The following is a 24,033-nucleotide window of genomic DNA, read 5'->3' as shown; positions in this document are numbered from 1 at the left end:
TAGATTAGGTGATGTTTTTTCCCATCTGCTCTATCATTCAAAAGTTTAGGCTCGGTAAGATTTTCTTTTTTTTAAAGGACTTTTTAAACTTTTATTCTGTAAGGATGCATTAAATTAATCAATAGCGACAGTAAAGACATTTATAATGTTACAAAATATTTCTACATTTATTTGAAATAAATGCTGTTCTTTTAAGTTTCTATTCATCATAAAATTCTGGAGAAAAAAAAAACGTATCATGGTTTACACAAAATATTAAGTGTTCAAAATTGATAATATTAAGAAATTGTTCTTGAGCATCAAATCATCATATTAGAATGATTTCTGAATGATCATGTGACACTAAAGAATGGAGTAATGATGCTGAAAATTCAGCTTTGCCAGCGGGAATAAATTACATTTTAAAATGTATGCAAATAAAAACAGTTATTTTACATTTTAACCATATTGTTAAATAGTTAAACTAGGATTGTGTTCTGAGGTGGTTCTAATATCTCTAGTATACGATCTCGAGTATACGTTCTGTCTTTTATCTGTATCTCCACTGTTCTGGCACGGCCATCGGCTCCTGGGAAGACTTTCAGAATTCTCCTAATTTGCCATAGGGACCGAGGTAGCTGGGGGTCAACTAACATGGCTACAGTGCCAGGCTCAATGTCAGGTGATGGTCTTTGCCACTTTCCTCTTGTCTGCATTACCGATAGATAGTGCCTTATAAATGCAGTCCAGAATCTGTCAGCTAATAGCTGGGAGTGCCTCCATCTCTGCTTTGTGAAAAGTTCAGATTCCGGATACACCACTTGGGGTAAGGAACCATCTGTCCGCCCCATCAGCAGGCAATTTGGAGTAACTGCGTCCATATCAGCCAAATCTGCCAAAACATACCCTAAAGCAGTGATCTCAAACTCAATTCCTGGAGGGCCACAGCTCTGCACAGTTTTGCTCCAACCCTAATCAAACACACCTGATCCAGCTAATCAAGGTCTTCAGGATTTCTAGAAACTTCCTTGCAGGTGTGAGTTGGAGCTGGTTGGAGCTAAACTGTGCAGAGCTGTGGCCCTCCAGGAATTGAGTTTGAGATCACTGCTCTAAAGGCTTAGAATTTAGAATGGCTTCGATCTCAATCAAAACTGTCTGAAGCACTTCTTCGGACACCGTTTCTGAACCTAGGGTTGCACGAAGAGCAGCCTTTACAGACCGGGTCTCCCTCTCCCATACACCTCCAAAGTGCGGAGAGGCCGGAGGATTGAAGTTTTAAATTCCACCATACATTATAGTTATCCTTTTTACCAGAAAAGCGCCACGTTTTATTTTGTGTCACCATACTTGGTCGTGTAACTACTCGTGTAACTGTATTTAAATAGGGAAAACGTGGAGGTGTTTGGTCGCATCTCTGTTTGGTCCCTAATGAATGAACTGGGCAAAGCTAAGTGCTATTAAAGTGTCGCCGCACGCCAGAGCGATTGAGTGCACGCACTGAGACGAGAGAGGTATGTATCAACTCGTCTTAGTTAAGGGAATAACATAGTTTAATATGAAAAAACGTTGGAGTGTTCCTTTAAAGCAGGATGGATTCTGATTGGCTGTCATTGTTTTTATTATTCATCAACTGGAGAAAAATCGTGACAGGTCATTGACAGTCTACGCAACTACCACATTGACGCTTCAAAAACGTACAAAAAATGAGAGATCGAAGAACTAATCCATATAAATGTAGTGGTTTAGTCAAAATTTTCTGAAGAGACTCAATCGTTTTTATATGATGAACAGATTGAATTTAGGCTTTTATTCACATGTAAACATTTATCAACTCACACATCAGCTGTGGTAAACAGAAGCTCAAACATGTTCACTTGAAGAACCAATGAGGTTCATTCTCGGGTTACGCAGCACGTCTGAGCTTCGGCAAGAACCAATGAGGTTCATTCTTGTGTTACGCAGCACGTTTGAGCTTCGGCAAGAACCAATGAGGTTGATTCTTGTGTTACGCAGCACGTTTGAGCTTCAGCAAGATCCAATGAGGTTCATTCTTGTGTTACGCAGCACGTTTGAGCTTCAGCAAGAACCAGTGAGGTTGATTCTTGTGTTACGCAGCACGTTTGAGCTTCAGCAAGATCCAATGAGGTTCATTCTTGTGTTACGCAGCACGTTTGAGCTTCAGCAAGAACCAGTGAGGTTCATTCTTGTGTTACGCATCACGTTTGAGCTTCGGCAAGAACCAGTGAGGTTCATTCTTGTGTTACGCAGCACGTTTGAGCTTCGGCAAGAACCAGTGAGGTTCATTCTTGTGTTACGCAGCACGTTTGAGCTTCGGCAAGAACCAGTGAGGTTCATTCTTGTGTTACGCAGCACGTTTGAGCTTCAGCAAGATCCAATGAGGTTCATTCTCGTGTTACGCAGCACGTTTGAGCTTCGGCAAGAACCAGTGAGGTTCATTCTTGTGTTACGCAGCACGTTTGAGCTTCGGCAAGAACCAATGAGGTTCATTCTCGTGTTACGCAGCACGTTTGAGCTTCAGCAAGAACCAGTGAGGTTGATTCTTGTGTTACGCAGCACGTTTGAGCTTCAGCAAGATCCAGTGAGGTTCATTCTTGTGTTACGCATCACGTTTGAGCTTCGGCAAGAACCAGTGAGGTTCATTCTCGTGTTACGCAGCACGTTTGAGCTTCAGCAAGAACCAGTGAGGTTCATTCTTGTGTTACGCATCACGTTTGAGCTTCAGCAAGAACCAGTGAGGTTCATTCTTGTGTTACGCAGCACGTCTGAGCTTCGGCAAGAACCAGTGAGGTTGATTCTTGTGTTACGCATCACGTTTGAGCTTCGGCAAGAACCAGTGAGGTTCATTCTTGTGTTACGCAGCACGTTTGAGCTTCAGCAAGAACCAGTGAGGTTCATTCTTGTGTTACGCATCACGTTTGAGCTTCGGCAAGAACCAGTGAGGTTCATTCTTGTGTTACGCAGCACGTCTGAGCTTCGGCAAGAACCAGTGAGGTTGATTCTTGTGTTACGCAGCACGTTTGAGCTTCAGCAAGATCCAATGAGGTTCATTCTTGTGTTACGCAGCACGTTTGAGCTTCAGCAAGAACCAATGAGGTTCATTCTTGTGTTACGCAGCACGTTTGAGCTTCAGCAAGATCCAATGAGGTTGATTCTTGTGTTACGCAGCACGTTTGAGCTTCAGCAAGATCCAATGAGGTTCATTCTTGTGTTACGCAGCACGTTTGAGCTTCAGCAAGAACCAGTGAGGTTCATTCTTGTGTTACGCATCACGTTTGAGCTTCGGCAAGAACCAATGAGGTTCATTCTCGTGTTACGCAGCACGTTTGAGCTTCAGCAAGATCCAATGAGGTTCATTCTTGTGTTACGCAGCACGTTTGAGCTTCAGCAAGAACCAGTGAGGTTCATTCTCGTGTTACGAATCACGTTTGAGCTTCGGCAAGAACCAGTGAGGTTCATTCTTGTGTTACGCAGCACGTTTGAGCTTCAGCAAGAACCAGTGAGGTTCATTCTTGTGTTACGCATCACGTTTGAGCTTCGGCAAGAACCAGTGAGGTTCATTCTTGTGTTACGCAGCACGTTTGAGCTTCAGCAAGATCCAATGAGGTTCATTCTTGTGTTACGCAGCACGTTTGAGCTTCAGCAAGATCCAATGAGGTTCATTCTTGTGTTACGCAGCACGTTTGAGCTTCAGCAAGAACCAATGAGGTTCATTCTTGTGTTACGCAGCACGTTTGAGCTTCAGCAAGAACCAATGAGGTTCATTCTCGTGTTACGCAGCACGTTTGAGCTTCAGCAAGAACCAATGAGGTTCATTCTTGTGTTACGCAGCACGTTTGAGCTTCAGCAAGAACCAGTGAGGTTCATTCTTGTGTTACGCAGCACGTCTGAGCTTCGGCAAGAACCAGTGAGGTTCATTCTTGTGTTACGCAGCACGTTTGAGCTTCAGCAAGAACCAGTGAGGTTCATTCTTGTGTTACGCAGCACGTCTGAGCTTCAGCAAGAACCAATGAGGTTCATTCTTGTGTTACGCAGCACGTTTGAGCTTCAGCAAGAACCAATGAGGTTCATTCTTGTGTTACGCAGCACGTTTGAGCTTCAGCAAGAACCAGTGAGGTTCATTCTTGTGTTACGCAGCACGTCTGAGCTTCGGCAAGAACCAATGAGGTTCATTCTCGTGTTACGCAGCACGTTTGAGCTTCAGCAAGAACCAATGAGGTTCATTCTCGTGTTACGCAGCACGTTTGAGCTTCAGCAAGAACCAATGAGGTTCATTCTTGTGTTACGCAGCACGTTTGAGCTTCGGCAAGAACCAGTGAGGTTCATTCTTGTGTTACGCAGCACGTCTGAGCTTCGGCAAGAACCAGTGAGGTTCATTCTTGTGTTACGCAGCACGTTTGAGCTTCAGCAAGAACCAATGAGGTTCATTCTCGTGTTACGCAGCACGTTTGAGCTTCAGCAAGAACCAATGAGGTTCATTCTTGTGTTACGCAGCACGTTTGAGCTTCAGCAAGAACCAGTGAGGTTCATTCTTGTGTTACGCAGCACGTCTGAGCTTCGGCAAGAACCAGTGAGGTTCATTCTTGTGTTACGCAGCACGTCTGAGCTTCAGCAAGAACCAATGAGGTTCATTCTTGTGTTACGCAGCACGTTTGAGCTTCAGCAAGAACCAGTGAGGTTCATTCTTGTGTTACGCAGCACGTTTGAGCTTCAGCAAGAACCAATGAGGTTCATTCTTGTGTTACGCAGCACGTTTGAGCTTCAGCAAGAACCAGTGAGGTTCATTCTTGTGTTACGCAGCACGTTTGAGCTTCAGCAAGAACCAGTGAGGTTCATTCTTGTGTTACGCAGCACGTCTGAGCTTCGGCAAGAACCAGTGAGGTTCATTCTTGTGTTACGCAGCACGTTTGAGCTTCAGCAAGAACCAGTGAGGTTCATTCTTGTGTTACGCAGCACGTCTGAGCTTCAGCAAGAACCAATGAGGTTCATTCTTGTGTTACGCAGCACGTTAGAGCTTCAGCAAGAACCAATGAGGTTCATTCTTGTGTTACGCAGCACGTTTGAGCTTCAGCAAGAACCAGTGAGGTTCATTCTTGTGTTACGCAGCACGTTTGAGCTTCGGCAAGAACCAGTGAGGTTCATTCTTGTGTTACGCAGCACGTCTGAGCTTCGGCAAGAACCAGTGAGGTTCATTCTCGTGTTACGCAGCACGTTTGAGCTTCCGCGAGAACCAATGAGGTTTGTTTTCGCCCATCAAGCAGGTTCGGTTGAGCTTTTGTTAATGTTCGCTAATCAATGTAAAAAAAAAGAGCCTAAATTAAATCTGTTCATCATTTAAAGCGATTGAGTCTCTTCAGAAAATTTGGTTACTATTAGTTTCTAAACCGCTCAATTCATATAGATTAGTTTTGCAATCTCTTTATGAACTTTTTTAAGCTTCAAAGTGGTAGTTGCGTAGCTGTCAATGGAGGGACAGAACTGGCTCAGATTTCATCAAAAAGACCGTCATTTGTGTTCCAAAGATGAATGAAAAAGTCTTACCGGTTTGGAACGACATGAGAGTAATTAATGACAAAATTTTCATTTTTGAGTGAACTAACCCTTTAAGCCATTTTTTTCAGCAGGCTGTAGATCATTTGTGGATCATGTACATTCAAAACCACTGGCCACTTTATCTGGTACACTTTTCTAACAGGATATGACCCTCCGAAACTCTTGAATCCTTTGTGACCCGGATTCAGCAAAGTGCTCGAAACTTTCCAGGGAGATTTTGCTCCATGATGACGCCATTCATGCCACAAATCTGCCGTTCCACCTCAAACCAAAGGTGCTCTATAGAACTTAGATCTCATGACTGTGGAGGTCATTGGAATACAAGGAGCTCATTGTGGAAATAGCTTGGGATGACGTATGCTTTGTGACATTTAGCTGGCCATCAAAACATAATGCTAAATTGGATTTATGGCTCCATGCAATTTATGCCATAATTTCTACTCAGCTATCTGTCAGTCATGGTTCAGATTAGGTTTGGTTTTTTTCCCATCTGCCCTACCATTCAAATGTTTAGGCTCTGTAAGATTTTTTTTTTTTTTTAAGGACTTTTTAAACTTTTATTCTGTAAGGATGCATTAAATTAATCAATAGCGACAGTAAAGACATTTATAATGTTACAAAATATTTCTACATGTATTTGAAATAAATGCTGTTCTTTTAAGTTTCTATTCATCATAAAATTCTGGAGAAAAAAAAAACGTATCATGGTTTACACAAAATATTAAGTGTTCAAAATTGATAATATTAAGAAATTGTTCTTGAGCATCAAATCATCATATTAGAATGATTTCTGAAGGATCATGTGACACTGAAGCATGGAGTAATGATGCTGAAAATTCAGCTTTGCCAGCGGGAATAAATTACATTTTAAAATATATGCAAATAAAAACAGTTATTTTACATTTTAACCATATTGTTAAATTTAAACTAGGATTGTGTTCTGAGCTGGTTCTAATATAGCCTTCCTCTTGGTGTGTCGTTCAGAACACAGGAATGGATCAGGACAGTCTGATTCGATCAAAGGGGTTTATTGAACACTGAGGATTTGTTTGTCTGTGTGAGGCATGTACAGTGAGGAAAATAAGTATTTGAACACCCTGCTATTTTGCAAGTTCTCCCACTTGGAAATCATGGAGGGGTCTGAAATTGTCATCGTGGGTGCATGTCCACTGTGAGAGACATAATCTAAAAAAAAAATCCAGAAATCACAATATATGATTTTTTTATTATTTATTTGTATGATACAGCTGCAAATAAGTATTTGAACACCTGTCTATCAGCTAGAATTCTGACCCTCAAAGACCTGTTAGTCTGCCTTTAAAATGTCCACCTCCACTCCATTTATTATCCTAAATTAGATGCACCTGTTTGAGGTCGTTAGCTGCATAAAGACACCTGTCCACTCCATACAATCAGTAAGAATCCAACTACTAACATGGCCAAGACCAAAGAGCTGTCCAAAGACACTAGAGACAAAATTGTACACCTCCACAAGGCTGGAAAGGGCTACGGGGAAATTGCCAAGCAGCTTGGTGAAAAAAGATCCACTGTTGGAGCAATCATTAGAAAATGGAAGAAGCTAAACATGACTGTCAATCTCCCTCGGACTGGGGCTCCATGCAAGATCTCACCTCGTGGCGTCTCAATGATCCTAAGAAAGGTAAGAAATCAGCCCAGAACTACACGGGAGGAGCTGGTCAATGACCTGAAAAGAGCTGGAACCACCGTTTCCAAGGTTACTGTTGGTAATACACTAAGACGTCATGGTTTGAAATCATGCATGGCACGGAAGGTTCCCCTGCTTAAACCAGCACATGTCAAGGCCCGTCTTAAGTTTGCCAATGACCATTTGGATGATCCAGAGGAGTCATGGGAGAAAGTCATGTGGTCAGATGAGACCAAAATAGAACTTTTTGGTCATAATTCCACTAAACATGTTTGGAGGAAGAAGAATGATGAGTACCATCCCAAGAACACCATCCCTACTGTGAAGCATGGGGGTGGTAGCATCATGCTTTGGGGGTGTTTTTCTGCACATGGGACAGGGCGACTGCACTGTATTAAGGAGAGGATGACCGGGGCCATGTATTGCGAGATTTTGGGGAACAACCTCCTTCCCTCAGTTAGAGCATTGAAGATGGGTCGAGGCTGGGTCTTCCAACATGACAATGACCCGAAGCACACAGCCAGGATAACCAAGGAGTGGCTCTGTAAGAAGCATATCAAGGTTCTGGCGTGGCCTAGCCAGTCTCCAGACCTAAACCCAATAGAGAATCTTTGGAGGGAGCTCAAACTCCGTGTTTCTCAGCGACAGCCCCGAAACCTGACTGATCTAGAGAAGATCTGTGTGGAGGAGTGGGCCAAAATCCCTCCTGCAGTGTGTGCAAACCTGGTGAAAAACTACAGGAAACGTTTGACCTCTGTAATTGCAAACAAAGGCTACTGTACCAAATATTAACATAAAAATCATACATTGTGATTTCTGAATTTTTTTTTTTTTAGATTATGTCTCTCACAGTGGACATGCACGATGACAATTTCAGACCCCTCCATGATTTCTAAGTGGGAGAACTTGCAAAATAGCAGGGTGTTCAAATACTTATTTTCCTCACTGTATGTGTGGTTAATCAGTAATAGACGCACACTTTAGCACACAAAATAATGGTTATTTCTCCCGGTCCCGTGCGATTCTCTCTCTAGTTTCATTCTGCCTCAGGACGATGATTGACAGGTGTGCTAAGCCCCACCTTTCCAACATATTTTACAATATTACTGATTTTACTGTATTTTTGATCAAATAAATGCACTCTTGGTGAGCTTAAGAGACTTCTTTCAAAAACTTAAAAAAATCTTAGTTGACCCTAAACTTTTGAACAGTAGTGTAGATTTCACTTTATGTTCTTATTGTAACAATTATATTTAAGTCAAGTGACTTTCAGTGCATTCTGGTTACAACTGTTCACAAGTTTGTGTGTTCCCTGGAAACCGCATAAACACATGAAATACAAGCAGAGCGTAAGAACTTATTTATCAATGATTTACACAGAAATTTGTTCTGCTCTTGCTATCAAGGACCACTGCAAAAATGCATTGTCACGTCATACTAAAAGTATACTTCAAATCAAATAAAAGACTGTTTATTTATTTTTTGAGACCACAGAGATCTTCATGGACCTCACACTAATGCTGTAGATGATTTTTAACGGATTTCACCCTATAAATTATATAATTTGTTTATATACACTACTGGGAAAAAGTTTTGAATATGATTTTTTAAATGTTTTTGAAAGAAGTCTGCTTACAATTTAGAATAACTGTTTTCAATTTGAATATATTGTCAAATGTAATTTATTCCTGTGATCAAAACTGAATTTTCAGCATCATTACTCCAATCTTCAGCGTCACATGATCCTTCAGAAATCATTCCAATATGATGATTTGCTGCTCAAGAAACATTCAGATTAATATTTAGTTCTCCTTAACCCCAGACCAACCTGTTATTACATACTTTTGTTAAATAACCTGTGGATTTTATAATTTACAGTTGGTCTTTCTCCATCATGTACTGAAAAACAAGACTCTGTTTATGTTGTGAATCAAGGACACCTGTGCTGGTGCTCATGGGTAGAACGATCACATGTGTGATATTTTCTCATTTTAGTCATTCTGAACCTCTCTTTGAAAATTCCTAGAATTGCCCTGCAGTGTGTCATAAGACATGGAGCTCGGTTTTGTTGGTGAGATCAAATTCCTCCACAGTCCATAAATGTCTGAAGCAACCACCAAGAGACACACACTGACCGCTTTCTTATTGGCAAAATCTTCAGCCAGCAGCCACTGCTCAAAGCACTCAAGGTAAAATTCAATTTTTGTTTATGGATCAATGTGACGCCTAAATTTTCTGTCCGATTGCATTTTTTTCAGGCAAAAATGGGTTTAAATGCCTAAAAAGATACTGCATATTTGAAGTACCTCTCCCATGTATGTACTCACTTTAACTTTTCAAAAACCTTTACTTATTTGTTATATTTTTTATATTTAAAGTGTCAAAACATCATGTGGTGCGACCGTCCGGCCATAACTTCTGTTTTGAAAACGTCTTTGAAATTACTCTGAATTTATTCAAATTTATATTCTGCACTATTTGGCATGATTTCCAAAATGTTTTGTAATCCTTTAAAAAAATTCAAAGCATTTGCATTTATATTTCCATCATAATATACAAACAAACTTTGTCCGATGATGTCCATTTTATGAAATATCATGTGGTGCGACCATCAAGGAACTACCATTTTGGGACTTATATGTTGAAAACTATTCAAACACAGGAAGTTACATCATAAACCAATTTGCCAAGGACCCATGGAAGCATCAAGCAGGTTTGTAATTCTCTCAAATTGGAAAAAAAAAAATAAACCTTTGTAATGGTTGGTATGTAGTTGCCAAATTTGGATGTCATGTGGTATGACCTCAAAAAAAATTTAATATTAAAGTTATTTCTACAAATATATTATAAATGTCATAGTGACCTCTTTTGGCAAGCTTGTTTTGTTTAGGTGGCCAATTCTGTGCCTGTAAATTATGACTGAATTTGAAAATATCATGTGGTGCGACCAAATATCATGTGGTGACTGTTTTCAATGATAGATATATGTCCTAGATTGGCAGTTTTATGCTTTTATATTCAATTGACGGTTTATATAAAAAAAGTACTTTACTTTAGTATCATTTGGAATAGATTTGTATGCAATTTGGGATATTTTTGACAGTTTATGTTTACTCTTTGTGCAATATGAGAAAAATGCAACAAAAAAAAATTAGAGCATGTAATTTCAGTTTAGTAATAATGCATTTATTTGTAGTGTATTTATTATTGCCTATTTATTTATTTAAAACTATTTTAATCTATTTTACCAGATGCCACTGCCAAGCGAAAAAATTCTGACCCTGCAGCAAGAGCAGAGTACCATTATAGGAGAAGAGTGAAATATTATTACAGTTTAAAATATCTGTTTTTTATGTGAATATAGTAAACTGTAATTTATTCCTGTGATCAAAGCTGAATTTTCAGCATCATTACTCCAGTCTTCAGTGTCACATGATCCTTCAGAAATCATTCTAGTAACCCTAGACCACAAAACCACTCAATGGGTCAATGTCATATGGGTCAATTTTTTTAAATTGAGATTTATACATCATATGAAAGCTGAATAAATAAGCTTTCTATTGATGTATGATTTGTTAAGGTAGAACAATATTTGGCCGATACAACTGAAAATCTGGAATCTGAGGGTGCTACAAAATCGAAACATTGAGAAAATCGCCTTTAAAGTTGTCCATTTATGTTTGCGATATTGCTATATTCACTCACAAAAATAAATGTTTATACATTTATGGTAGGACATTTACAAAATATAAAACATCTTTATTTAATATCCTAATGATTTTTGGAATAAAAGAAAAATCGATAATTTTGACCCATACAATGTATTTTTGGCTATTGCTACAAATACCCTGTGCGACTGGTGACTGGTTTTGTGATCCAGAGTCACTAATGATTTGCTGCTCAAGAAACATTTCTGATTATTATCAATGTTCATATTTTTGTGGAAACTGTGATACATTTTATATGTCAGGATTATTTGATGAATAGAAAGTTATATAAATAAAAGGAAGTCATTTGTGCATACACGGAAGTAACCTGACTAGCTTATAATATGACAAAATGATTTGAATTTGAATTGTGTAAATTTGAATTATTTGCAAGTGCAATCTAACAAAATTTTTAATTTTATTTGGTAGTTTAAATAGTTCTGAATTTGATTTTTTTAAACGAATATTGAACATTTGAAATTTAACAAACTGAAATGTTTTTATGGCTGAATTTTATAGACATGTATTTTCAAAAGGCTAGTTTCTTTGTTCTGAATTCTTATACTGCAAATATTCAGTTTAAAAAAAATACAGATTCACGTTTTCAAGATGAAGAAATTCGGAACTTCAAATTCAGTTTTCTAAAATTCAATCTCAAAAATTCAAACTCAAAAATTCAGAGCTTACAGAAAGTAGGTCTCAGAAAGGATCTCAGTAAGTCGAACAGAGCATTTTGGCTGCACTGCAGTAGTTTTCTGCCGCAAACGCGGTGGTGGTTCAAGAGAATCTGTGTATCTTTCGTTCAGTCGTTTTTTTTATTTTAATATTAAGAGTAGAAAAATGAGAAAACAGCTTGAATATTAGATTTCTAATATTCTAGTAATAATAGTCCGCTGCAGCAGCTGCACGGAGCTTACAAAACTTAACGCGTGTATTGCAACTATAGGCTACATTTAATTTTCTCATCAAACAACTAGACTAACGAATGGCTCGGTACAACAGAAGACCCTAGACAGGGCTGTCTCTCTGTGTAGACCAGCAGTTGGGCTGAATTTGCTATAACCTATAGCCTATTTTCCGGACTGTATAGGCTAAGTCACGTTTTATCATAACACGCTGTGATTTATTCCAAAGTGACTCAGGCATATATAATGCATTTAAAGTTAAATAATCTAAATGTTGACTTTCAAAAGTAGGTGCGCCAAGAAGGCTATTCTCTGTATTTTGGTTCATTTTTGGTGAGCGCCAGAAAGATCTAAAGAGACCGAGACGCGCTAAAGCAGCGCATCATGTTTTATTTATTTTTCAATGGCATGATATTTTGTAGTCATTTTGAATGTACACAAATAAAAATATACATTTTACTGTTTCGAATGATGTCATATTATCTGTATGACTATAAATAACAGAGTATTAAGTTATTTCCCAGCAGTGGAACAAATCCAAGTGATGGCGCAGGCGCATCGCGCTCTCACACAACATAGTATCAGTTCTGGCGTTGCTTCATATCGCAGACTGCTCATTATCAAAATAAAACAGTCAACCAAACATATTAAAAGTTATTCTGCCTAATTTAATTGGTCTGTTGTACAATATAAAGGGCAAGCTGTGCCGCACACAGTCCTACTTGTTATTCCAAACATTTCCCTTGCTGTGAAGACGCTGATTTAGCCTAGCCTACGTGTAATAATAGCGGACTATTATTCTAGAATATTAGAAATCTAATACTCAAGCTGTTTTTCTCATTTATCTACTCTTAATATTAAAATAAAAAAAACGACTGAACGAAAGATACACAGATTTCTTCATCTTGAAAACTTGAATCTGTATTTTTGTAAACTGAATATTTGCAGTATAAGAATTCAGAACAAAAAAACTAGCTGTTTGAAAATACATGTCTATAAAATGCCATAAAAACATTTCAATTTGTTAAATTTCAAATATTCAATATTCGTTTAAAAAAAATCTAATTCAGAACTATTTAAACTACGAGCTAAAATTCAATTTTGTTAGATTACACAATTCAAATTCAAATCATTTTGTCATAATATAAGCTAGGCAGGTTACTTCTGTGTACGCACAAATGACTTCCGATTACACTGAAATGCCTTCCGTTTGCACCATAGACTGTAAAAAAATAGGTTTGCACTGAAAAGTTCACGCACATCCACATATGAAATCACTCGCATATATACACAACTAAAGCATGCATCCACGTTTTATTTTGTATGTATGCGCAAGTGTTTTATGGATGTGTATGCGCGCATCGAGTGTATGTGCGAGTGATATAGGTGTATATGCATGGAAGTTTAAGTATGTATGTGCGAGTGTTTATTGGTGTGTCTGCGTGCAGCGAGTGTAGGCTATATGTATGTGCGAGTGTTTATAGGTGTATATGCATGGAAGTTTATATGTATGTGCGAGCGTTTATAGGTGTGTCTGCGTGCAGCGAGTGTATATGTGCGAGTGCGAGTGTATATGCATGGAAGTTTATATGTATATGCGAGTATTTATAGGTGTATGCGTGTGTCAAGTTTGTATAGTATTCACAAGTGTATATGCATTCATAACATAATATGTATTGGTATGGATTTCATATTAGTGTGCACGTGTATTTCATATATGTATTTTGAACATCCAATAGTATACATGTGCGATTAATTTATAGGTGTATATGCACGTGTGTTATGTATGTATAAGCGAAGTTTAATTTAAATCCTTCGTGGCGCCTCATACCTTTGTACTATGTGCTGTCTCCCATCTGTTTTCTATGTTTGAGTTCAAAGAACTTATTGGTCAATACACTAATTGCACACATTGTATATCAATTAAGACAAAAAGATTATGGAAGATAACACAAAGTATCAGAGCCCACACATATACATCAAAACTATAACAGTCAGAAGCTTAACCCAATGGACCAGTCTTGTTAACAAACTGTTTAAAACTTTTTTTGAGATATGCATTTACTAAAGTGATAATAATGTCGATGAAGCGTCCGATTCTTATTCTCGAACGGGTTTGCTGCTGCTTTGGTTATCTCAAATGAACGTGACAAACCTTGTGTAACATCTAATTGGCAGATGCAGTAAATTCACACTCTGATTACTTTATAGTAGCATTATCTACAAATTCTGCTGATATGCTTATTACGTATGTTTGTTTATTTTGAATGGATCAAATCCAGAGAGGAAAGTGACGCTCATTAAATAACTATGTATAAAGGTATAGGCATAAGCATAGGCCCCAGCCTACACCTTTTTCGGTTATTATGTTTGTTGGTTTTTTCTTTACTTTGGAAAATTATGTTTGAGGACCGAAATCAATTTTTGTTGTTGTTGTTGTTGTTGTATATTGTAGGGGCAGATACAAGCTCACACATCACTGATCTACTGACATAATTCACACATCACCGACACGCATGCATATTTGACACGTCCCCTTTAAGATGGAGTTCATGATAGTTTGGGGGGGGCTGGTAGATGCGCGTTTTCAGACGCATGTTTAATAAAAAACAACTACTGTTCTACTCACACTGCAATCCTGCCTCCGTGTATTTTTGATTAGCTCAAAAAGCTACAATATCAAGTTTTGTTAGATGCCACCAAACGGTTCGAACTTTGTACGGACTATTTCACTCACCCTCTCCCTGATGTAAGAGATGCAGCTATCCACACGTTATATAACGTTGACGAGATAACAGAAGAATACAAAAGACAATAAAGATAAGAGTCAAATGGTCCGGACCTGGATCAGATGGTGACTATTTAGACCAGTTTTTGTATAAAAAAAAAAAAAAACTAGTCATCACTATTTTATTTTATTTGTTTATATGTATTTACAATTGCCATATGTAAATATATGTAAATTCCACGGGAAACTTTCGAGCATTCTATTACGAACGCGACAACTGTTCCGTTCTGTTCGGGATTGGCGTCAGGTAACCTGAAAACGCGGTTAAAATGTAACTTACCCTCTAAAACAAATCGCTCTAACCTTTATTTATTCATTCATTCGTTTATTTTAAACGAGACAGTTAAAGAGATAATGTAGCCTATAATGTAACGACGCCTCTGACGTCAAAGATCACCTGTTACTAAAATCAAGTAGGCTACCAAAGTGAATCATGTGAGTGAGATGTGTTGAGTAGTTTCGGTATGAACGATCGTTAGGGAGGCTGAGGCAACCACTGACACTGCAGAGCATCTACAGTATAGCTTAAGCTTACATTGTTGTGTTTTCTTTAGGTTTATTGATGAAAGTCGGAAAACAAATTAAGACACGCTGTGATCTCTCGGTAAGTACAACCGTGTTCCCTTCATCTGCAATTCTTTAGTTTGCAGTAGCCTAGTAGGCTATATTGTGCAGTGTGTAACACTACAACTTTGGTGAGTGTGGCTAGCAAATGATGAACTTCACTATGTGAACCTGCGGAGAATTGATTAGCCTGACGTCGTCTAAAAATCACTTAAAGTGATAGTTCACTCAAAAAATGAAAAAAAATATTACTCACCCTCATGTCGTCAAAACCTATAAGACGTTCATCTTCAGAACACAAATGAAGATCTTTTTGATGAAGTCTGAGCTTTCTGTCCCTCAGTTGACAGACAGCTTCCAGTTTTACCACAAGTGATGTGAGAGTTGATGAATGTTTAATTATGTGAATAAAATGTAATCTGTTCATCGTTCATAGCGATTGAGTCTCTTCAGAATATTTGGACTAAACCACTCAATTCATTTGGATTAGTTTTACGATCTCTTCATGAACTTTTGAAGCATCAAAGTAGTTAGCTGTCGACAATGGAGAGACAGAAAGCTCTCAGATTTCAACAAAAGATCTTCATTTGTGTTCTGGAGATGAACGAAAGTAGGCTACGGGTTTGGAACGACATGAAGTAACAGAGTTTTAAATTTTGGGTGAACGATCCCTTTAAACACCGGTTTGACCAGTCATTTTGAGAAAAGCACCTGCAGCATTTTGAGCGCAGACAGAAATTTGTTTTAATATTTTATATGTAATGCTACGATTTTCATACATTTATTGTGACCTACGTGGGCTTACAGTTGAAGAATAGGCTACTTATAAAGACCATTAATGTGTGCAAAATCTCTCTGGTCTCTCAGTAAGCATGGCGTCAGTGTTGTCACAGCTGATGGGTCAGTGGATGGATGTTCAGGGACTCCTGATATTTCTGTGTGTTCTGCTGTTGGTGAAACACCTGCGAGATATTCAGTCAAAGAACATGCCGCCAGGACCCTTCCCTCTGCCCTTGTTTGGAAACGTAATGAGTATAGGCTTTAGTGATCCTATGGAGGTTTTTCCGAAGGTATGTCTTTTCTCAGATGCATATGTTTATTAAATGAGATGTGTACGTTTATTAAAAGAGATGTGTACATTTACAAGTTGACATGTTGATCAGATTGCTGAACGGTATGGAGATGTGAGCACATTTTATCTGGGAAACAAACCTTGCATACTGCTCACTGGATATGAGACGTTCAAAGAGGCTTTTGTGGAACAGGCGGACATCTTCACAGACCGGCCGTACTTCCCTGTGAATGACAAAATCTGTAAAGGAAAAGGTGAAAACAGCTAAAAGAACACCATACACATCACTATGAGTGACACCATTTACACATTAAAATGTTCAAAAACATTAAGTCTGTTATCAATCATAAACTGCTCACCAATTCATCTTTTTGTGGAACGTCAGGAAACATCTTGTAATTCACCTTTTATTCAAGGCGTTATATGGACTTTCAGACACAACAAATTTGTTTATTTTTGCTGATACTGAACTGAAATGTTACATTGTTGTTGTTGTACAGTCAATCAGTGCACCAGAACTGTTGTATAATTGGTAAAATTACCTTTTGCAGTGGCTAGAATATAGCTTTGAAAATATGCAGAACTGTTCATGACATTCTGTAGATTGTTACAGTGATCCTGGATTTATTGTAACGTGAGAAATTGAATTTTCCTTTCTCTCTTGAAATAAGGAAGTTCATTCATTTAGTTCTATGAAAACTTATTTTCAGAATTCAAAACTCCCTCGTGACCATATATTTGAACTATATGATGCAAAATGTTCACTCAGTAATGTATGGAAGGAACATTTGTTAAAAGATGACTGCCCACATTTACGTGGCAACAATTTGAAGGATCAGGTAGAGCAAATATTGCAGGCCACCTTAAATAATAGCAGTTACCACTTACACTTGTAAAAATTGTGTTTACATAGCCTCAATGGAATACACTTTAGCAATCATAGATTTTGATCTTTTTATCTGTTTGTATGTAGGTTTGATCTTCTCCGGTGGGCACATGTGGCGTCATCAGAGGCGTTTTGCTCTGGCAACACTGAAGTATTTTGGTGTGGGCAAGAAAACACTTGAAAACTCCATCCTGCAGGAGTGTCTCTTTGTCTGTAGTTCTTTTCAAACCAAGCAAGGTCAGAGCACCATTTCTGCCTGAATTCATACATCTGAACAGACTACAAGTACATACTGCTCTCTACAGGCGAAGATTTGAAAGTACGGTTTGTAGCCGTAACCATTCTTCCTCTCTTTTGCTTTCTAAGGTTTGCCATTCAACCCTCATCACATCTTGAACTACGTGGTGGGCAATATAATATGCAGCCTGGTTTTTGGCTACAAGTTTGAGTATGACAACCATCGTTTTCATGAGCTGTTGCAGTATTCAGATGACACCTTCAAGCTTCCCATCAATGTCTGGGGCCGGGTATGAGACCAAATTTACTATATAATTATATAATATTTACTATATTATACCTTTTTCACAAAAGTGCTATTTTAAAATCTTTTAAGCCTCCTAGAATAGGTTTGCATGCATCCAAGGTCAAAAACACTTTATTTTCTCATGCTATCCATTGCAGCATTAGCTATTTTCTCACAGTGTCTGAATCGGTTCGATAAAGGATCCAGTCTTTCTAAACCCCTCCTTTCTGAGAGCCTCCTTTGCTCTGATTGGTCAGATGACCCAGTCTGTTGTGATTGGTGTACTCTGCTCTGATTGGTCAGATGGCTTTGTCTGTTGTGATTGGTCTGCTCTGATTGGTCAGATGGCCTAGTCTGTTGTGATTGGTCAACCACTTACAGCGTATGTCAGAAACCAAACGTCTATAACATATCTAAATTTCAGCTCTGATCTCTGATCATGCTTTGGAAGTGCTGCAAAGTGAATTTGCTTTCGCAGTGCAGAAAACAGCGTCTTCTCAACATGTCGACACACGAACCAAACTCTTCCAGTCTCAGCTACAACTACAGTGTTTGAGGGTCAAAGTAGATGTTGTTCACAGACAGCCAATGAAGACATTAAGCAAATTTGTTACATTGTTACTTGGGTATGAAACAGGAATTAAGAGCATGGAATTACTGACAATTTGTTTCAGCAGGTTCAGAATCGGTTCTTTCTTTTAGGAGATAATAACTCCATTTATATGCACTTTGATCTTTGAAACTTTGCAGACCTTTTACATTCACAAACAGCTGTAATACACTCTGCATGAATAGTAATATTCTAAAAAGTATCATGGGGGCACTTTAACATCATAAATCTGGTTTATATTTTCTGACCAATGTAACTAATTGATATATATATATATATATATATATATATATATATATATATATATATATATATATATATATATATATATATATATATATATATATATATATATAATTTTTTTTTTTTTTTTTTAATCATAGACATGTTAAACATGGATCTCCCCCCCCCCCCCCCCTCCCCTTTTTTTTTTTTTTTACTTTAGCTTTAGCAAAAGGGGACACAAATTTGATTTGTTGTAGTTTATTTATAGGAGTTTACCCAACTATGATTAATGTCTAAATTGTAATTAGTAAAGACCAGGAACATGTACAGTATTTAAAAAAATATATATTATTTTGATTTTATGTCGACTACAAAGCGAGATCAATGGTCGATGTTTTTTTTTTCTGGTCAGGTATTTTCATTACGTGCACTAAAATGTGTGATCTACTGCAAAGATTGATTGAAATACGGATGACCAAATGTATTTGTCCCTCAACAGCTGTATAACACGTTTCCCGCCGTGATGTCCTTGCTGCCAGGAAAGCACCAGACTGCATTTGCCAATCTTTCCAAGCTGAAGCTCTTTTTTCAGGAGGAAATCAGGAAGCACAAAGAGGACAGAAACCCTTCCAGTCCCAGAGACTACATCGACTGTTATCTGGATGAAATTGAGAAGGTAACCGGTTTTAGCAGATCCTGGCATAGTGATTTCAGGAAATCTTCTCTTCTGATTTGGAGTGTTTGTACACTGATAATTCATGCATTTCAAGTGAACTCAAAGGATACACTTGTGCACAAAACACATCCCATATTTTTACTTTCCATTTATCTGTTTTTAGAAGCGCTCTAGCCATCTCTTTTTAACCCCTCTTTCTGTTCATGGTTGAATCCTGTCCCAGTGTCAGGACAGTGAGGCAGAGTTCACAGAGGAGAACCTGATACACTGTGTGTTGGATCTGTTTGGAGCCGGAACAGAAAGCACGGCTAAATCACTCAGCTGGGCTTTACTCTACATGGCCAAGTATCCAGATGTGCAAGGTGGGCCGCTCCACTCCTATGACCTACTTGTTAGTTAAATGTGTATGTGTGTGTCCACATACTCTGCATGTTCACTTTCCATAGAGAGAGTCCAGTCTGAGATCGATCAGGTGATTGGACAGACACGTCAGCCATCGATGGAAGACAGGACACATCTGCCGTACACCTACGCTGTGATCCATGAAATTCAGAGGTTCGCAAATGTTCTTGCCTTTATTCCACCGAGAGTTGCTAGCAGAGACACCACAGTAGCTGGATGCCTCATTCCCAAGGTAAGTTAAAAAATACTGTTTGTTGCATATTTCAAAATCAAAAATAAGAATACAATTTTTATTTTATTGCTTTCTCTTTTATTAGCTTCTGCATTACTGTACTGTACAGGTTTTTAATTGGCACAAATTCCACGATTATGGTAGCAACGAGAATGAGTTTCTTTGAGTTAACCCTTGTGCGTCCTTAAGGAGATTTGTCTTTTTCAGTTTTTTTTTTTTTTTTTTGTATAAATATAATTTTGCCTGTGTTAAAGGGGTGGTTGATTATGATTTCACTTTTCTAACTTTAGTTAGTGTGTAATGTTGCTGTTTGAGCATAAACAACATCTGCAAAGTTACAATGCTCAAAGTTCAAAGCAAAGGGAGATATTTGCTTTTAAAGAAATCACTTTTTAAGGACTACAACAAACGGCTGGTAGAGACTACACGAGCTTCCTCCCGGGTTAGTGACATCAATAACCCTAGAATTTACATAAACCCCGCCCCCTGAGCACGATTTATAGATTATCAAGACAGAATATGCTAATCAATGACTAGAAGATAACTACACATAAGCTACATAAATTCATCAACTAACCATTCAGAAATGTCCTGTTGCATTCTACATGTTGTCACTTCTTTTTGAGTCTCTCCATCATTATCTAACTTCGGTTTGAACATAAAAGGCTAAAAGTTTTTGGAATTTTCAGTGCATGTCTGTGTGAGGTAAAAGGACACGAGTTGTTGTAGCTCCGCCCTCTGTGCTGGGAGCAGCAGCTCATTTGCATTTAAAGGAACAGACACAAAAACGGTGCGTTTTTGCTCACCCTCAAAAAGTGGCAACTTTAACATGCCATATAAAAATATCTGTGGGGTATTTTGAGCTAAAACTTCATATACACACTCTGAAGACATAAAAGACTTATTTTACATCTTGTGAAAAGGGCATTATACCACCCCTTTAATGCAAATTGCTAACTGCATACATTTTGGCAGAAGTGTATATTTTTATTGGAATTTTAATATTTCACCCTCATTTCCTTTCATAAATGAATTTTACACTTGTAACACAAAATAATTACACTTAGGACCTAAAGGACAACAATGTCCCCATTGAAACCCATTAAAAACGTAATTTTTAATCCCAGGGCCATTTAGCTATAAAGTGATGCAGTCTTTGTTAATAGACTGTTGGCATGGCCTCAAAATTAAATGTGTGTGTGTGTGTGTGTGTGTGTGTGTGTGTGTGTGTATATATATATATATATATATATATATATATATATATATATATATATATATATATATATATATATATATATATATATATATATATTCATTCATGCATGCATTCATTCATTCATTCATGCATTCATTCATTCGCTCGCCACCATTCTCTCAGGTTTGGCCTATAAATCCCAGCGCTGTGTATATAAAGATATAAAGCTTTGCTGGGATCTAATGGGAAAAAATATGACACTGCACCCAAGCTCCAAATTTTTATCATTTTTTTGCTACAGACATTTTTGCCCTTTAAATACCTCAGATTAACTTTTTAAAATTGGGGTTAAATTTGGTAAAAGTTCAGATTTAAAACAAAAAACAAAAAACAACAACTATATATTGTACTGATAACATGATTCTATTTCAGTAAACAAACACTTTGTTTAATGTTTGTAATGTTCTTAATTTCTTATGTTTTGTTCTATGACAGGGTGTGATGGTGCTGCCGATGCTGAAGCCAATCTTACTGGATAAGAATGAGTACAGCACTCCGAATGAATTCAATCCTGCACACTTTCTGGATGAAAATGGCAGATTTTTGAAGAGAGAACATTTTATCCCCTATTCAATTGGTAGGTCATAAGGAATATACAATATATACATTTTTAACTAAAAGAATTATATACATGCATACATACACTACTGTATCAGCTTTAATATATCGGCCAAATTTTCTTATCGGGCCGATAATGATAACATTAAAAATTTACATATATCGGCCGATACCAATATGTTGGCCGATATATCTTTCATCTCTAGTAACATCTTTACTCTCACTTTTGATCAATTTAATGTGTCCTTGCTGAGTAAAATGTAAAAAAAAAAAAGTTACTGACCCCGAAACTTTTGAATGGTAGTGTATATAAACTAATATACACTAAAATGAGATTTTATCAAATTTACCTTAGCTTTACTGATTCAGACCATGATTTCCAGGTAAGAGGATGTGTCCAGGTGAGCAGCTCGCTGGTATGGAGCTCTTCCTCTTCTTCACATCTCTGATGCAGCGTTTTACCTTCCTGCCTCCTGAGGGACAAACGCTGAGTCTCAAAAGAACAGCTGCCATCGCTTCTGCTCCTGAACCTTTCCATATTCGTGCTTTACTTCGATAATGCGACACTATTGCAACCTAAATGAAAGAATTGCCTCATTAAAGCACATTGAAGTACAGATAACCATTTCTTTCTCTGGTAACATGCGAAACATGTAGTTATGAATATGTCATTTTTATTTTCATTTCATACACAAGGTCAGTAGTCAGGCTACTACAGTACATAGGAGACGTGTTGGAAATCGAAGGCAGTCGACTTTGCTGCACAGTCAGAGTCAATGAAATATTCACAAAGGTTAAGCTTTTAGATTAAGCCATTTAGGGTGCAACTTTCGCTCACCTAGAATGCAAAAGTTTTGTGAGCGAATGCAAAACGCTTGTGAAAGAATGCAATTGAAATGCAATGCGGAATAAAGGTCTTTTCTGTGAACGTGCGAGACTTCTGATTCATTAGCGCTATAGGGAGATGAAGAACAATAACAAAGTGCAGTAAACTAAAACTATTTGTGCTACAAGCCAGTGTGTTGATAACGATGACAGGTTAAAATAACATGCCATATTGCAATATCAACCAGAATTACGGACTATTTTGTACAGCTAAAATAACTGGAAGTGAATTATACCAGAAGCCTCACACATTTAAATTAGCAATGGCTGCACCCGCTCTTAAAAATAAGGTGTATTAAAAGCATGACTGTCTCTGGCGTCACGGTTTAGGATATTTTCTCGTGAAGGTTTTGGGTCTGTGTATATTCTTGTGGTGCCATCATTTTTGTCATGATGACGTCATTTTCCTGTCTTCATTAATCAAATGGCATTTATGAAGATTGGTGAGTAACTTACTTGCTCAGCTGAGAAACTGCTATTGAAATGAATCACTGCGTTCTACACCATATTGACCATGTTCCTACACAGCTGCTCTAGTTTCACATCTCTTCTTGCTTCTTGCGCTTGTTTTGGATAATAAAATAACCTCCATTTAAATTACTATTTTACGTCTGTGTATTTATTTGATAAGTAGCCTTGTAATAATAAGCAGGTCATTTTGGTAGTTTCAGGTTGGTTGATGGTACCTTTTTTAACCTTTTATGTATAATTAAAATCGGACACTTGTTATGAGATTAAAATTTTGATTCTTCTTTTTGATTTCTCTGTGTGCATTTTAATATGACTTTTAACCATTCAAGCGCAAGAAAACCTGAGTGCTGTTTTCTGTGCTGTGCGCACACCAATACTGAACTGAGTTCTCTTCCGCGTCTTTTTGCACTTGAACGCACAAATACACACAAAAATGTCACAATATCCACATAAACACAGTCGGTTATGTCTTAATTATGTCTCAACTTAAACCGTTGAGAAGGAAAACTCATGTGTAACGGTATAATGGGTCTGTGCGTCAGGTCTTTGACGACAGCAGGTTTATTAGGCTGCTGTCACTTTGTGACATTAATGTTAATCAAACAAAAGACAGAGAAAATTCACTTGCAGTTATTGACTGAATAACTTTTGTAACTATATTTATAATATATATTTTATTTATAAAGTGGTGTTATTTTACATTTGATTACAGATTCTGTACCTGTAAACAATGTTATTTTCCATCATATCTTTGTCCAGTTGCATTTATTTGTGTGATTTGCTAGTTTTTTTTTTTTTTTTAATCACTGATTGTTTACTTGTCTTTAATAATGCTTGAAATTTAAGCTAGTTGTTTTTGCTATGGTATTTTTAAACCACAGGCAGAAGTTCCCGGTGTAAGTGTTTTTTAGCCTGTTAATTTTTGTTCATGGTATTCAGCTGCAATGAAATGTTTTGCAGAAATAATATTTAGAATAATTTTTACCTTATTGGAATCCCAACTAGGAATCGATAAGTATCGTAATCGATAAACAGAATCAGAATTGTTAAAATTC

At 37.6% G+C, this 24,033-nt stretch overlaps 1 protein-coding gene across 1 annotated transcript; it reads left to right on the top strand.

Moving 5' to 3' along the window:
• The first annotated feature begins 9,246 nt into the window (after positions 1–9,246).
• On the top strand, positions 9,247–23,256 carry LOC307145366 (cytochrome P450 2J4). Its single transcript, XM_079848436.1, has 11 exons — positions 9,247–9,405; positions 15,171–15,220; positions 16,048–16,250; positions 16,344–16,506; positions 17,226–17,375; positions 17,505–17,665; positions 18,996–19,172; positions 19,396–19,534; positions 19,619–19,806; positions 21,500–21,641; positions 22,006–23,256. Exons 3-11 carry the CDS (start codon positions 16,053–16,055, stop codon positions 22,179–22,181), a joined length of 1,494 nt encoding a protein of 497 aa, XP_079704562.1. The 5' UTR covers positions 9,247–9,405; positions 15,171–15,220; positions 16,048–16,052; the 3' UTR covers positions 22,182–23,256.
• Positions 23,257–24,033: the final 777 nt, after the last annotated feature.

This window comes from Squalius cephalus, assembly GCF_949319135.1.
Source record: "Squalius cephalus genome assembly, chromosome: 18".
Classification (NCBI taxonomy): domain Eukaryota; kingdom Metazoa; phylum Chordata; class Actinopteri; order Cypriniformes; family Leuciscidae; genus Squalius; species Squalius cephalus.
This window is presented reverse-complemented; position numbering and strand designations above follow the sequence as displayed.

Excerpts from the sequence above, each read along its gene's own strand:
- LOC307145366 (XM_079848436.1), top strand. The coding sequence starts at position 16,053 with ATGGCGTCAGTGTTGTCACAGCTGATGGGTCAGTGGATGGATGTTCAG. Across the intron at positions 17,376-17,504 it reads TTCTTTTCAAACCAAGCAAG|GTTTGCCATTCAACCCTCAT; the intron begins GTCAGAGCACCA and ends TTGCTTTCTAAG. Across the intron at positions 21,642-22,005 it reads TTTTATCCCCTATTCAATTG|GTAAGAGGATGTGTCCAGGT; the intron begins GTAGGTCATAAG and ends CATGATTTCCAG.